At 38.3% G+C, this 17,112-nt stretch overlaps 2 protein-coding genes across 5 annotated transcripts in view; one reads left to right on the forward strand and one right to left on the reverse strand.

Annotated features, from left to right (window-relative positions):
- Nucleotides 1–25: 25 nt before the first annotated feature.
- srp9 (signal recognition particle 9) lies at nucleotides 26–2,027 on the reverse strand. Its single transcript, XM_079639633.1, has 3 exons — nucleotides 1,828–2,027; nucleotides 1,509–1,577; nucleotides 26–1,416 (listed from the first exon to the last, which is right to left on the reverse strand). Exons 1-3 carry the CDS (start codon nucleotides 1,897–1,899, stop codon nucleotides 1,297–1,299), a joined length of 261 nt encoding a protein of 86 aa, XP_079495759.1. The 5' UTR covers nucleotides 1,900–2,027; the 3' UTR covers nucleotides 26–1,296.
- Nucleotides 2,028–3,503: 1,476 nt separating this feature from the next.
- The window catches only part of enah (ENAH actin regulator), a gene marked incomplete at its 3' end in the record, with an annotated part of 102,787 nt that continues 89,178 nt past the window's right edge, over nucleotides 3,504–17,112 (forward strand). For 3 of the 4 annotated variants that reach the window (XM_079639621.1, XM_079639623.1, XM_079639628.1), the window contains exon 1: nucleotides 3,558–3,880. In XM_079639621.1, the coding sequence (XP_079495747.1) occupies nucleotides 3,876–3,880 (5 nt within the window). In that variant the 5' untranslated portion in view covers nucleotides 3,558–3,875. Of the gene's footprint in view, nucleotides 3,881–17,112 lie in introns of all 4 variants that reach the window. The other variant, XM_079639619.1, reaches the window with a different exon arrangement.

Here is a 17,112-nt window from a genome sequence, read left to right on the forward strand (position 1 = left end):
TTACGCAATTAATGATTGATCGTAGAGCCATTTTTCCCCAACGGCTTTTATAAATAATATTAGCCGGGGTTCTTTTTAACGGCTCTGGTGTGTGTGGGAAAGACTGAAAGCGCGAAGTTACTCGCGAAAAAAACGTTATTGAAAAAAATAAAAATAAACTGACTTGGACTGAAGCAGTGCGCGCGCACTAAGAGTCTGACAGGAGGACAAGCAAACTAGTGCTTGGGAAGGGTTGACGGGTTTTCTGAGGTAAAACACGTATGTCTGACAACAAATTATTTTCATAACCTTTTTTACACAAACATATTAGTATCACCATAATATTTTAGGTGAAGGTTACCTGCAGTTGTGGACCGACAAAGCTGAAAATCTCCCTACTTTAAGATGGCCTACTCACAAAATACTTCATCCATTGTGGTAACGTTACCACACCAAAAGGTAACGTTCTATTCAATGTGACAATATGTGCTAGACAAGTTTAGTACATTTATAACTGTGGTAGTACATCCTTAATTTTTCCCCCATGAGGAAATATGCTAAAAAATAACATTTTAAACATGACAGGTAATACTTATTGGTCATTAGTCAACAGGTAGGCTAGTTTTAAGCCATAACGTTATGTTAAGAACAGTAGGCTACTGTATTCATCTACAAACACTGAAGTCCTGGCAAATATAAAAACAAAGGTTAACATTGTTTAAAAAAAATCGATTAAAATGATGTTACTGTGCAGTGTGCACAAACGTTGGGTGTCAGCATATATAATCAAGTATTGAAATAAATGAATAAGTTAGCTTTTTGATTTAACTGTAAAAGCATTGTTAAATGTTTTGTAGACTAATGCTGTTAGAAAGTAAGATGGAAAAAAAAGAGCAATTTATTTAGTTCAATGTACATCATGATCATGCATAGACATACAAACTAGATTACAATAAAATCCTAAGAAATTAAGAAGGTCCTGTTTCGAAATGTATTCCCTTGATGTTGGTGCAGTTAAAACCCACTTTTTCCAAACATTAAATAGTAGGCAGACCAACTGAAACAACTGTATAACCATTACAACGTTGTCCGACCTCCGGAATAAGAACACAAATATCAGCATCTTGTATAGGATGTTTCCTCTTGTCTTGCTGCTTGCTCTCCAAACGAGCATAATCTTGATCATTCTCAGTATACAGTCAATAAACATCAACCAAACTTCATCTCCATCCTCCTGTAGATCCGTCTCTCTTCAATGTCAGTCAGATTGAGTAACAAACAACTGTCCAATCCCAACAGGTCCTTTCAATCATTCATTCAGTCAGTTTCCATGGATCCACTGTGGGTCTCTTTGGAGACCATTAATCTCATCAACTTCCCATGCAGTTTCTCGATCTTCTTTACATCTTGGGCCTGGTCAGTCTTGTACTGTAAACACTAAGAAGAAACGTACAGTGAATCTAACATGATCTACTCAAGACCACAAAAAAAAACAACAGTCTTCTTGCAAGGGCTAAAAACATACATACCACAGCATCATCTGTGACCTTCATACAGAGATTTCCATCACAGTGTCGATATTTCAGAACCACTCTGACCTGAATAAACAACATTAACAAGAGAGTTACAGTGCATCAGCAACTTACATGTAAGGTTTGAATACGGCAGTCTTTCTCTGGGTGACAGTTACATTTTAAGGCATTGAAATACACGATATTGTGTTTGTACTTACAGACAACAATTCGAATTCGCTCTACAATACATTTGACCCAATTTAAGTTTATTTTGGACTGTAAAATATGTGCATGTAGCCGGTAGCCAACAAATAAAAGGTTGTTTATCAATTACCTTCATCGGGTCCGTCAAATAAAGTTTTTCTGCAGCTCGCGCAAATTCTTCCCACGTCTGGTAATAAGGCATGATGTAATAAACACTAAATATAGGGTATTTTAGTAAATAGTTTAGAGGCGTAGCAATATACAGCTGTTAGAAGTAAAACCCAGGTGGCATAAAATATGGCCACTTTGAGTCGTAGAAAAACGCACTCTGATTGGTCGGCAGCTGAACTGGCCAATATAAAACGTGCACACTGACGAGCAATCACTACGTAGTGTACGTGGTCTGATTTGAGGACTGTGATTGGTTTATAGAAATAGAATGAGCGGTAGAAATGACGATTAGAATGAAAAGAAAGGCGGGGCTTAGTATCCGCGTTGTCACGTGGTACCTGTGACTTTTTAAACCACTAGTCAAGGCGGATTATTTGAGATTACTTAATTTAAAATAATACTATAGAAATTGCTAAATAGAATTTACATGGTTAAGTTAGGTACATAGGCATAGCAATTGGAATAGCAAGTTTTAAATGATTACACATTCTAGTTACAAATGAATTTAGTAAGACACAAAATGTCATGTGATTTGAATGCGATTTAGAGGAGAGGATTCGGTATTTTGAGCTACATGCGCTTCCTGTTGGTAAACAACCGTCTCGTCGTATCCAAGACAAGCACTAACTTAGAATATTTCCCGTAAACGGCCGGCGAACGACAGCTACACTGACGTGTATATAAAAAAAACTGTTATTTTGAACCGTTAATTCATTAATTCAGAATAATTGGGTCATTTTCCCCCAATAATCTCAATGGCAAAATGTGTCCCAATTTACCGAAATAGAGTGTAATTTTCAAATCTCAAAAAACAGTACAAGCAAATTATAAATCTTTGTTAATGTTTTTTTTTTTTTTTTTTTTTACTGCTTTTAAAAGACATTTGTCTTGATTTGTGACACATAACTTAAACACAGAATTAACCACTAAATATGGTCTAAAAAGCAATGGCATAACCGTGATACAAAAAAAAGACACGAGAATGTTTTAGCATGTGATGTGTACCAAATTGCATAAGAGTGCACCAGTAGATGGCAGTGTAGACCTTTTTTTTTAAAAGCCTGGATATTTAAACCAAAAAATTCACATTGTATCCCAAATGCTTTCCCTTTCATTCTGCCTTCAGTCATAGACGCTAGCCACATAAACCCAAATATTCATAGAGTTCATTAGAATCAGAGATGCATGAGTGACAGTGGTAGTTGATCTGGTAACTGAGATGTGGGGCCCAGGTCTCAAGGTTTGAACACTTGTGATGAACCATCAGATCCTTCACTCCTGCCATCAAAGCAAGCACACCATTGGCTCTTTTTATGAACAGCTGACAGCACACAGATTATAGTCAGATGATGACATACACTTAGCAATTTTAAAGCATCTTAAAATGCTAAAGGCTTGAATTAATGTGATCAAATGCACTATCAATTATAATAATTGTATTTTTTTTGCCCCCATTTTTTAAAATCGATAATACCATCACACACACACACACACACACACACACACACACACACACACACACACACACACACACACACACAATGTATATTCAGTTTTACCTTTATCTTAATATTTTACATATCAGTCTGTCTAAATCTAAAAACTATACAAACTGTCTGTACAAAAACTATCATCGGGGGCGTGACCTGTGCGTCGCTTGCGTGGTGACGTAGGCCAGTAAAGCTATGCGTCTGTGCTGTGGCTGTAGAAGGGGATCCCAGCGGCACGTTGCCGCTATTAGAAGATCAGGCGTTTGCAAGACCAAACAGAAAATTACATTCTCACTTACATTTTTTGTGTGCTGCAGCATCCACATACAGCTGCAATGCGGTAGATCATGTAGAGCTAGTTATTTTTTTTTATTTACTTTAATTTTTATTTTTTACTTTTCGCGATACAAACTCTCTCTGGTCCTGCAGCGTTTCATTCATATCTTTTGTGATCAAGTGCGAACTTTGCAAACTCTCTGAAATTATATAACACCGAATAAATAGCGCGGAAATCACCATGAGGTAAGTAAAATCTAGTTTAATCTCAACCCAAAGGCATTTATATATGCGCTGCTCTTCTTGTTTGGGGGAAAAATTATGCGTGGCTATTTGCGCACTGCCTATAAATAATTCAGAAACAAACAGTTGATCAAATAAATGCTGTTAATGATATATATTGTCCTAGAATTTGTACGGCAATTCATTTTTTTGTACTGTTAAAAGTAATCATTCAAATTATTACAGCTAAATTGATCAATTAGTAAAATCAATTTGAGCGCCTGTACAATTGCATAACGTTACTTGATATGGGGTGTGAGGAAAAGACGCACATATGTATATATATGCCTATCTGCATTTGAAGTATCATGTAAATATGCTGTTGTTGCAATGCAGCATGGCACTGAACTTGATAGATCTTGTTTGTTTAGGATGCATCATCTAAGCATAGTTGAGCTTATGTGACTACTTTGACACTTCTGTCCATGTTATGAAGAAAATGAGCAAATAAAAATGTTTTAACACATTGGCTTCATTTTAGAGGACAATGCCAATTCTAATCAGTAATTTCCCTGCCTTTATTATTAGATTTAAATATTGCTGTTTAGTTTTTTTAATTGTAGTGACGTTTGACACTGATTTAAAATGTACACACACACACACACACACACACACACACACACACACACACACACACACACTAGTCATACACTGTTTGCTAACTGATTGACTAAGGATTATTGGATCCATTACATTACATTGTGATGTAGGCATGTTCCCAGTGTCTGGTGATCTGGTGAGAGCATGTGTTAAAATGTTCAAGCCTTGCTTTGATTATCAGAATAACTAAGTATTTCCTCCCACACTCCCACTAAAGACATATGAAGAAAGAGCCAGCTGTTGGCAGCCTTCAGCAGAAACAAGCGGCCCTTAAAACAGAGTTAGGATGATATGACATAACCTTCCCCTTAGGTTTAGATTAATCTCTTCTGTATTATTTGGCCTGTCTTCCCACGAACTGTGGTGTTGCATAGTAAAGCACCTCAGATGTACGTGGGTTGCCTCATGTGTCAAAAACAGGATTGTCTCTCGCTCGGGAGTGATTGAGCGGAGGCGAATGTTCATGTTTGTTAGCCATAACAGGTGTGGTTTGTGTGATTTTAAGACCCAGACTGTTACTCATCAAGAGCATGTGTTGGAAAGTGTCAAGCTTTTAACTGTGTGACACGACCGTAGGTTTATTATGTGTATGAGGAATTAACCTAATTGTATTAACAACCTTTCTGTGAATCAAATGGGACAAAAGTTTGGATACACTTGCATGCATTTGTTTCTCGTGATCTTAAAAAGTGCCTGGGCTTGAATTTCTGTACACAGCTAAATTATTTATTTATTTTGTTATTTAGTTCATTTTTATAAATGATAACTCTTTTTAAATGGTCTAATTAGTGAATGAAAATTATCCAGTGTCCAGCATGCATAATATAACTCATTCAATATGCTGTAAAAAGCGTAATTTCCATACTTCCGTGTTCCGTCTATGTTACTTAATATTTTAACTTAAAAAAAAAAAGAAATGTGGAAAAAGTAGCTGTGAAGAATGAGTAGTGTCAACTTGTGGCTGGTTGTGTATACTTTAGGTTAGTAACTAAATTTAACCAACCCCCTGAAAGGCTTGTGTCATGATTTCCAACATTCCAGGAAGGCCAGGTCAGTAACACTGCTGTCTGGTTCATAGATCATGAAAGTGTCTTTCAAGATAGCCTAACTGAATGGACCTGAATAAGTCATGTCATTTTTGTTTTTCATTAGTGCATGTTAACTGAACTCTTGAGCACTTTTGTGTCTTTTCAAGCAAATTCAAATCAGGCTGCTCTGATCTTTAGGCCTAATCAAGGCTTTCTGAGTTTTGTAGATTGAAAAGTGTCCATATGAATTCATCAGTATGCTCTCGCTTTTTCTTTCTGCCATTAGAAAAGACAAGTCCTCTCAGAATATTCATGCCTAATCAGAACAGAATAATATGCGAGCGCAATTGTGTTGAAGGGGCCATTTAAACTTTTCCTTTTCTCCTTATGTAATTACTCTCTTTGGTAGAGATACTGTGTCTACCTAATCTGCCCCCCACCCCCACCCTTCTCTCTCTATTACACCCTGTCACCTATTATATTTTCCATTTTATCTCTCATTTAGATACAGAGCCCTCTGTGAAAGTTCTTTATCTTTGACGTCAGTGGCTCAGACTCATCCTGTTGCACTTACTCTTGGCTCAGTGGCTCAGACTCATCCTGTGCACTCCTCTCTTACCACCACATTGTTTCTAGAGGAATTTAGATAAAGCAACAGCAATCGAGAATGCATTTAATCATTGTGGATTACCGCTGATTTGTACTTTCTTTAAAGCAAGTTCATAACGCAATTTAATATCTGTGCTTTGAATGTACCGAAGCAGGTTCTGAATATGTTTGGTTGACATAATTTTGCTATACTGCAGGCTATATATGGACTTTGTTTCGTTACATGCAGTTTTGTACTTTAAACTGCATTATATATTTTTTTCTGGCCTATGTTTCTGTAATGTTACATAGATGGATTTGAACTGTTGATGAATTCAGTTTTCTCTTTGATTATCACAAAATGGAACATAATCATGCATCAGTCTTAATTTTTCATGGTTATTTAGGTAACATGCTATAATAAGGACACATTTGCAATATTAATAGATGATCGATGATATTATAATTTCCCCCTAACACTCATTTTTGATAGTCAGTGAGACACTGAAGCATTACTTTTAGCCAGTCACCTTGAAACTTAGGCTTGCTTTTTGGTAGGCGTCGAATCAGATGGTGTAGGTCTGATCATTGTCTTAGCTTGACCGGTGTTTTAGAAATGAAGTTTTGGCTAGCCTTGCTCCCTCTTCACCATAGATATCTCGTGCTATCAGACATAAAAATTAACTAGATAATATAAAGAAAATACAAAATTCTGACTGAGTTTAGAGCAAAACGCTGTCTGTTAGCTCCAGATATGCATGTGATTGTGAAATCTAACAGTCTCATGGCTTTGTAGGTCCCTTATGAACAAATCGCTCCATGTTTGACTGCATTTGAATGGTCTTCACAAATCCTTTACCGTTGCTGCTCTTATAAATTCAGTCACTTTGTTTGGAGTTCATTTACTTTTGCTAGGGATGATGATGATCACACCTGCCATCACGGCTCTCTGCATGTTGGATTTTCAATGAACCGATTCAGTGGCAAGCATCAAGTTGAGTGATTCTGATTACCTCTTATGCCCAAGTCTTTTCCCAGATGCTTTATAGGCCAATAAGCATTCCAGAGTGTTTAAAATAGGCTTGTCATGAATAGGTTTGATAGGATCTATAGATACACCACAGTTCCTGTTACATTTGCATAAGAACTTTTGTAGCACGTCACCTTTTCCTCCTAAGGTCTGTTTTACAGTGAACATGCAGTTGTTACACAGGTTAAGGTTTCTGGGTTACTAGTGCAGAATATTTTTATTGAAATATTGCCAAACCCTATCCACTTTATTTTTCACAAGTGTGGGCGTGGCCAATTGTTGATTAAATCTGTCTGGCTTCCGGTTATTTTTAGCTGTTCAAAACAGCTTGTTATGCTGCTTGATATTGCAAACTGGATGGCTGAACTTAGCATTGGGCTTGACTTTGTTGCAGCCCATGGGCCATGCCAGTAGGGGGCCCCGTCTTTACCGGTTTATATTCGTTTGATTTGTTCAGTTATATGCTAAATATGCAAAATATGTGGGCTTGCATGATTTCATAATCCCCCCATTTTCGTTGCAAAAAGTCACATATCTTAGCAGAAAGTTGAAAAATGTTGCGTTTACTTCACACAAGCGCAGCCATTTCCCCTGTTGCCATGGGAACGTTATTAAGTGACGTAATTACGCAACATCATTGAAAAGCTGCAAACCCCGCAATGCTGATGAAACCATGATGAAGCCCGCAAATCATTCTCACCAACAAACATAAGCGCAAAAGACCGCGCAAAGCAGTTTCCCAGTGTGTTACATGACAGTGGGGGCAAATTATTTTGCCCTCCGTGCAACTGCGTGTTGGACCACAGGCGGAAGTCGATGCTGGACAACCATATTGTCATTTTTACAGAAGTTGTAGCATATTCATTTTGTAAAGCTATAGCTAAACTTGTTCGACTCATCAATGTTTTGTAAGTTTGAGCCATGTGTTTATTAAGGTCTGAAATAAAACAAGATGAGAACTTAAATATTCCCAGCACTTTATGTGATGTAGTATGCTTGCTTATCATAGGAAGTACTAAGAAATGACTCTTTACATTAAAGTAGTAGCCTAGTGAATAGGGTGTTGGAGTAATCTTTATTTTTTTCTCTTTTTCATCAAACCGCAGTTTTTGCAAGTTCCCGCAATTTCATCGCATAAAATTGCATAAATATCCCGCATATTCCATCGCATTTTTAAAGAAAACGTGCCGCATAATCAAGGATTTTTGTCCGCAACAATTACAAAAAAACTGGATGGACTGGTTAGTATGTTTAAGTTTATCACAGCCACTGCACTAGCCATTGTTTTTGATCAAAGGACGCGTAGGCCTGTTATCCAAACATTAATGGCAAGGAAAGCCCCTTATACTTGGGATAGGCCACAAAGCATGGTAAAAATGAGCTCAGCACTGAAACGGAAACTCTTTTTGCACCTAGGCTTGCTTGTGTGGGCAGTGTGAACTCTCTAACCTATTAATATGGATACCAAAATAAATATGAGCTGCTTTTGTGTGTGGCATGTAACTAGCCTAAGTTCCTCTCAGCACCTGGCTGACTCTACAACATGTGGGTCTCTGAAGTGTTGAGAGGTAGCAGGAACTATCTATCTGCCATATTGGTTTACTTGGGTTTCTTTATTTTCCTTGTTTTGTTTTCTTTACCCATTCTATAGTGCTCACAGTAAGCACCTGTTCAGATTCTGTGAAAGTGGTGACCATTGAGCTTTTTGGGGATCTTTTTTTTTCATTGGAAAAATGCTTTTGTTTTTGCCCATAGCTATTTGTCTAAAGTACACTTGTTTTTGGCCATGAAACTTATGTTCTCTGTTGTTTGTACCTTATGCCTTCTCAATCAATGAATGTCATCAAGTGATTGAGTGATATTCTACCCTTAGTAGTCAATCCAAATATGCTTATTTATGGATCTGAGAAAGGCTAGTGATCCATCTTTGTACTAAATGGGACGTCTTTCTGTCCTGAAGTGAATGCATTGTCTAACTATTGCATGATTTCCTAATTTACACAACTGCATATGCTGTATCCCTTAATGAGGACTGGTCATGAATGTGACATTTTTGTTCCATGCACCCTTTTCCCTTTTTTGGAGGAACTTAATGTTATGTTAGCACTAGAGGATTTACATTTAAAGTGATTCTCTCTTTTTTTTGCATTGCTTTTGATTCATTTCAATTGACGTCATAATTCCTAGTTCTAAAAATCCTACTTTGGAAAACCACTTATGGGAACTGTCACATGACCAGTGCTCATGTCTCAAGAGTATGGGAATATGGGATTAGCTGGCAGTGATCTGTTTCAGTGAAGTGCTAAGTCTGTTGAATTGATTAACAAGAAAATTGCAGGAGAGTGCTGGGGAGGTGTAACCAGCTGGTTAGTTTTGCCTATTCGTGATCTTTCTCTGCAAACATAATGCAGTATGCATTAAAGCCTTGGGGCTCATCTGTACTTCCTATGAAAGGAACAATGCTACAGTTTTCCACCTCTTGTTGGTTAAATTGCAGTCAATCAGCAGCCGTTAATCAACAGCTCTAGGTGGAAAAATTATGCTGGGCCCATTTAGATTTTTTACTTCAGGCAATGAAATGTGTGAAAAATTGAGCTAAAAAAGCTATCCAACTCTTAATCATTAGCATGCTTTTCCACCGTTGGGCCAAACTGTTCTCGTTGCTTAACCATTTCATTCCATCCAAAACCGGCTCAGCCGATACAGATATGGTTTCATTTCCCACTGTGGGGCTGATAACGTAGCTTTTTGGAATGCAAATGTGTCAGTTTACAGACGATATCCCACGAGCCGGGACTCGAACTCGGGTCGCCCGAAGCACAACGGCGCTACATGTCGGCGCACTTACCCACAAGGCTATCGTCTCCGACAAGTGACCAATCCTGAGTGGTGACGTCACTACACGCATTCTACCAACACGGTTAGCCAATCATGCTGAGAATTCGGAGCCGAGAACGTACCGACTTCAGTACCAAGTCGATACTGAAATTTAAATATTGTGGCGCTTTGAGCGCGGTTGAGCAGAATCGTAAACACCTCTGATTGGACATTGTGTTCACGTCCTCATCGGATATGTCTGTGATTGGCTACAATGATCAACGCATGGGAGCGTTTGAGATCACACTCATTTGTGTTTGAATTGTTTTTAAAAAACGGGATCAACAAGAATCCCCAATATCTGCATTCTGTCCAGAATCTCTGCATCAAAATGAAGGCCTTTTCACAGATACAGCATCTGCATTAAAGATTAAATGTTTTTTGTATGTGTGTGTGGGTGCATTCGGTTTAGAATCTGGCCAGCTTCCCTCATCTTGTTTTCAAGATGGCTTGCTACACAGCACAACAGCAAGCGACGGATTCGTTACTGTCGTCCAACAGCATCCTTTCTACCACCGTCTCTCTGTGAAGCTGTTTCTGTAGCTGGAACGACTGTTCAGCAGGCACTCTCCCTTTAGGCTGCTGTCACTATGAAAGGACACTTTTTCGATGTGAAGTTTGGGTTTGTAAGAAGCTTAAGGGGCAGCGCGTGGTGCTTGCATTTCGCCTCTGCGGAGGAGGACACGGATAATTACTCTAATGTGTAGAGTGTTGAAACAGCTGTGAATGTTATCACAACACATAATTCTGATGAGTTTGCACAGTTGTACAGCCATCTCAAAGACGACTTGGATAAGGACTTTTCTTTATCAGCAAATGCATTCCTTTTTCCAAGGTTTTCAAAATCCTTCAGTGTTAAACATCAGAGAAAATCCAACTGGCGGCATCTTGCATCTCAATTAATAGCTGTAGTGAACATGACCTTAGAAGATAAAAAAAAATGTATCACACAAAATCCAAGTAGGATGCTTTGGCGGCATTGAATGAAATTAGAATTTGTTGATGCACTGATGCCTATTAAAAACAAAAGCAACTAAAGCTGCACAATCGATAGAAGGTTGAGAGGCAATCGGTCCGCATTCCTTGTCGCCAGGCCCCCGATGCCCTACATAATATAGTGCCCTGCTATTGTGAATAAAACATCTCCCTTTTGTGAGTGCAACAATAGAGCTGGACCCTGAAACTGGATTGTTGGACACTGGCTGTAAAACCTTCTCTTGCTTTTGTGGCCGATTAACAAAACAGACCCGACAATAGAGGAACCATCAAACTGAACTTCTGGATTCTAAAGACTTTTAATCAAAAACGGCCTTGAGAGATCAAATCGCATTATTGGAGATTGAGATACTGTTATATCCCACTTTGGCATTTCGTAAAAATGGCCTACTTGAACAAGCACAAGTTTATTTCTCTGATATTTTCCCCCTTCTTTCTTTATGGTTAGTCGGCTCAACTTGCTTTTCCCCCCCTCATGCACTGTTTTCTTTCTCATGTTTCATTAATGTGAGCTTGCCTCTAGTAAGTCTTTTTTAATCTCTCTTTTTGCCCTTTTATCAATATCGGATTGAATGTAAAGGATACATCTGCATTCCCTATTTAACATGCCACCGCTAAGAAGCTTCACGTGATCCCTCAGCCTGTACGCCATGCAGCAGCTCCATGTCATCCCATGTGCTTCTGAAAGATCTGAGCACAGCCTAATCCAGCTGCACGATTGAACCCAGCAGCCCGTCTGCCTTCTGCCCACCTCAAGCTGTGCCATTCACAGCACACAAGCCAAGAGAACATCCCTGAAAAAAACCTAACAAGAAAACAGCATCACGAATGACTTAATCAGACTCATAATGCCTCTTGCCTGCTTATGTACGCAACAATTCAGAGTTGAATCTTCACGTTCAAGTTTAAAAATACAACCAAGTCATTCTCATTTTAAAGAACTGACTTTGCAAGTTCGCATAGTTGTTGCTGTGTTAGTTGTTTGCTGTGACATTTTTAAAGTTGAACCGCAACAATGAGTCACACAATTAATGTGTTTTCTTCATGATTTTTCATGTCCATCCTTTGCCAGAAGCATAGTTTGCTGTTTTCTGAGATGGTTGATGTGCCATGAGATTGTGAGCTGTTTTTGTCAGATAAATCATCTTTGGAACGACTATCTTTAATACAGGTGTGTCTCGTTGTGTATCATATATCTGCACACTGAAGAAGGCACGCGCCGAAACGCGTTTGTGCAAATAAAAAGATAATTTATGCATAGTGCGGCCTCTCTCCTGTTCTTAAAGGGGTCATGACATGAGAAACCAAATTTGCCTTGATCTTTTGGTATATAAGAGGTCTTTGTACCATTAAAACGTCCTGCAAGTTTCATAGCTTAAGACGTCCTCCCCATTATAAACAAATCATTTATTTAATCAAGCTCTAAATACAGCTCGTTCTGGATCCATGGTAAGAAGTGACGTCACGGTACGAAGTGACGTACCAGCGTTTGCATATGACCGCCTCCAGAACAAGACAACTACGCTTTAAGCGCAAGGCAACTACGCTCATTTCGTATCGTTGTCGCGCCCGCGCGCCGCGCGCCTCACAAGTGTTCAGTCGACGGACAGCGAGTGGGTCTGTGTGTACAGGGAGATTACGACGCCGCAGATGCTGTTCCTGGCTGTGGACAAACTACATCTTTGAATACGCTGCGAAAGATCCAGTCGGCAGGGAAAAATGGATGCACTTTATTTTTTGCGGACGTCTCAGTCACGGCAGTGTTAGTTTAAGCGTTTGTTCTATACATTTGAAGGATGACTGTTTTGAGACTGTTTTGAGCTTTGCCAGAAAACTGTTGCTCAAAGATAAGTCCGTGCCGTCTATTCTGGGCTCAACAACGACGACGCAAACTGTAAGTAATGTATTTAAAACTTTAAACTACTTTTTAAATACGCTGAAAGATCCAGTCGTCAGGGAAAAATGGATGCACTTTATTTTTTGCGGACGTCCCAGTCACGGCAGTGTTCTATACATTTGAAGGATGACTGTTTTGAGGAAAAAATCCCAATATGATGATTGGCTTTGCCAGAAAACGGTTGCTCAAAGACGACGACGCAAACTTACTTTTTACCATGGCTAATATAAACACATTTGTATAAGAGAATCTTGAAAATATGTCGCCTTTCTAGTAGGCCTAATGTTACATGTGATAGAAAATTAAAAATGTTGCCTTTATCAATGCTGCATCTTCAAAGATGTGGTACACCCTATCATTTCATTGGAATTAGTTAAATAATGTTAAACTGTTAGCAAATGAAGCTATAAGATAATTATGCAACAATAATCCGTTTTCAAGTGTCTCGGGTTAATTTTTTTTTATTAATTCAAAATAGTTTCACTTTCCATGTGGACACGGGCTGATCCAGTCTTCGTTGTTGTGGTGATGCTTCATTTTCCTCTGATTCCGGCTCAAACATATAAGGTTTTATCATTGCAAGAGCCATCGCTTCGCATGCATCACCCGCTATTAAACAGTTACGCCGAATCCGCAAATGTTCTGGCTGGGGGCGTTAATAATTGATGCATAGGCACTGACCTTAGCCAATCATAACAGTGGGCGTTAACACTGAACTCTTAAAGGGGAAACACCCCCAAAACAGACTGTTTGAATCAGAGGATGAGAAACAGGGTGGGAAAAGGTCATAAATCACTACATTTTAAAAAAATTTTGTAAAAAAAACTATAGTAATACTATAATTGCACCTAAGGGAACATAATAATAAAATAAAAAAAAACCATGTCATGACCCCTTTAATATTCCAATTATTCAGGCCAGCACTCTTAAAGTTTATTTTAATCACTGAGTGAAGCCCGCTCCTATTCCTATCTACTTATCATATATCTGTAAAATTGTTGAAGGGTTGACTAGAGGATTTTACCTTTTAGAAGTTTATGGTGTGATGTCTCTCTTTCTGGGATATTTATCTTAGGAATTACTTGTTTTTGCTGTGCTCCAGTACTGTAATTTGAGATTGGCCATTTCAGCACTTTTCTGTCGAACTGATTGATGATGCCTTTAATCGTGTGTGTGTGGGTGGAGGTGTGTGTGTGTGTGTGCGTGCGCGCGCGAGAGAGAGAGAAATGTTGGTTCCATTGAAGCTGCCATCAGTTCAATGAATGCGTTTTGAACCGTGACCTGCTTGTCAGCTCTGTTAAAATATCCAAACGTCCTTAAAATTAGAAATTTTCTTGAATCTTGTTTGAGGATATTAATTGAATTAAGTATGCTTTTCTTGGTACTTTATTTCTTGTTTGAAGCATAAATATAGCAATGTACATCTATACAAATATAGCAACTATAGTGGGGTAAAACAATTAGCTGGTTGTGTAAGAAAAATGCTTAAGATGCATGTCTGATAAGTCTTTTAACTTAGTTCTGCTTCAAGTAAATGTTTCTTATTTTAATGGATTTTTACTGGAAAACAGGACAAAACAAATTAAGTAAATTTAACTTTAATAATTTTTGATGCATTGTTAGTCCTGTCTACAGCAAATCAACCCCCCATTTTTTTTCTTCTACAGTGGAAATGTGCCCTTGTTTACTAGTTTCATGTCCTTTCCTCACATCAGTCCTCTCTTTTGTGGATGCTGGTTATCGTTATAGCTACTTTTATCAGCTAAATGAGTATTCTTCTTGTGAATTTTCTAAGTTGCAACATGAATGAATAGAACAACTAGCAACCTTTGCTCTTTCTTTCAATAGAGTAGCCTATATTTAGTGTTGATCTTGTGGAGAATTTCAGACAATCATAATGTAATGCACTATTTAATGCTCTACATGAAAAAACACACATTGTCCTGAGGTTGACCAGTGGGCAGAAACAAGCATATGTCAGCCCTGGGCTTAAAGACACTTATTACAACAGATGTTGTGACTGAGAAATGTAAGGCTTTTGTGTTGAAGCATTTGTCTTGTCTGCACAGTATTCAGGGTAAAGAATACTTGACTGCTCTGCACCATGTTTTTTCCCCTGTCACATTCTCTTTGGGGTTCAATAAAACATCCATTCTTCCATCCATGCTGGGCAATTTGCATCTCTTCATGAGCACATTTCTTATTCAGAGTTTGACTAAATCTTCACCGTTTTCTTGCCCCTTTTGTGTGTAGTTTGGGATATCTCAGGGTTTATGTACTGAACAGGTGGTCTTTGTTGACCCATCTGTCCGAAAGAGAGGGCAGCTGTCCTGCAGACGTCATTTTTATTACCCCTGAGTGTTTTTTTTGCTGTTTTCCTAGTCTGAGAGTTATGTTACGTTACTGCTGGTACTGGCATTTCTGACCGCTTTCCTTATTATTGTCCCAGGGTTTGGGTGTGTGCTGAGGTTAGTGGGACATGCTCTGCACCTGTCTTATCTACTAAGAAGTGGCATGTTCACGTAAACTCCACCCCTTCAAGGTGCACTTCTTTTTCTTTGACCTTTCAAGGGAAGCCCAGTTTACATGTTTCATAAATTAGGTGAATCTTATGAAAGCTGTCAAGAAAGAAACATTTTTAATTTTTTTTTGCCTAAAGAATTTTTTCAAATGTTTCAAAAACGATGTCAGTTTAAGATACAATATGTAATTTTTTCGTCGCTAGTGGGCGCTACGCAAAATTTCCTGCGGAATTATGGAACTTGTCGTCAAGCCGATGGATCTAATAATGTTTATGGATGAGTGAATACATTGATGTTTTTATCATGACTGTGGTATGAAGCAGGGCGCAATTGCTAATAAGAGCCAGATATCAGCGTACACACACACACACACACACACACACACACACACACACACACACACACACACACACACACACACACACACACACACACACAAGAGAGTCACGCGAGCCTGGCGGATATGAAGGAATAAGGACATTAATCTACCGAACAACCCGCAAGTGCTGAATAATACTCACACAGGTCAGTTTATTAGAAGAATTAGACGTGAGGTAACGCAGCGATGTTTCACTTGGTCTACACCATCACACACAACTGCATTTGAGTGTGTTGACATTTATAATGTTAGTTTGTTGGCTATATGAGACTATTCTAACATTTCATCATGTTGAGCTAACATTGATTAGTTTTATGTACATTTGCTCACCTGTCTAATAAAGTACATGCAAGAGCGGCGTCTCTGTCAAGTCGAAGTTAGTCGTGGATGTGAAGCTCTCGGCATCTCGAAAACACCACACTGATATTGATCCTCGTTTTAGTTCTCCTTTTCCCCCAAAGTCTGCTTGCCATGGTCCATAATGTTTGAACGAAACAACAGCGTGCAGCTAGACATTACGCACTACGCAGTTGTCCATGTCTGTCGCCATGGTTACTATGGCAGTACTTGAGCGGAAACCAGGGATAACGCGGATATTACGTCAGTGACAGTCGACAAGTGAACAGGTTTTCCGGGACGGCCAATTATTTAAAATTGGAATTTCTCTGAAATTAAAAATCTTTGGGAACTTTTGGGATATTAGAAGCACACAACTGCAGGAAATATATCACACTGCAAGTGATTTTTGGGTATTTTATTACCTTTAAGCACAATATAGCCTAATCATTTTTTATTTTTTTTAACCCACTGGAACAAAAAAATCATTTAAAAGACATGTAAAAAGTTATTATAAAAGATTGTTTACTACTATAGCTACAATTGAGCAACAGGGCTGAATATAAAAATGAGCAAATGTAATTATTTTTAGTTATTATTATTAAAAATGTTATACTCTGAATATGCTATCTCCTTAAATGTGTTACCAACATTTACATTAGGGATGCACAATATATTTGCCACCATATTGGTATCGGCCGATATCATTTTTAATGTTATCGTTGTCTGCCTGATAAGAAAATTTGTTCGATTATATTAAAGCTGATAAATAATGTATTATTTCCTTCAGCTGAGACACTTCAGATGTGCACTGTTCACTATGATGGTTTTGAATTGTTTGAAATATGTTTGAAATCTCTTCAAAAAAGGAAAATACAAGTGCAACATGTGCAGCGCAAGTCTGTCATATAGGCTACATAAAGTTATAATGAGAACATCATTA

Source organism: Phoxinus phoxinus (genome assembly GCF_949152265.1).
Source record: "Phoxinus phoxinus genome assembly, chromosome: 16".
Taxonomy (NCBI): domain Eukaryota; kingdom Metazoa; phylum Chordata; class Actinopteri; order Cypriniformes; family Leuciscidae; genus Phoxinus; species Phoxinus phoxinus.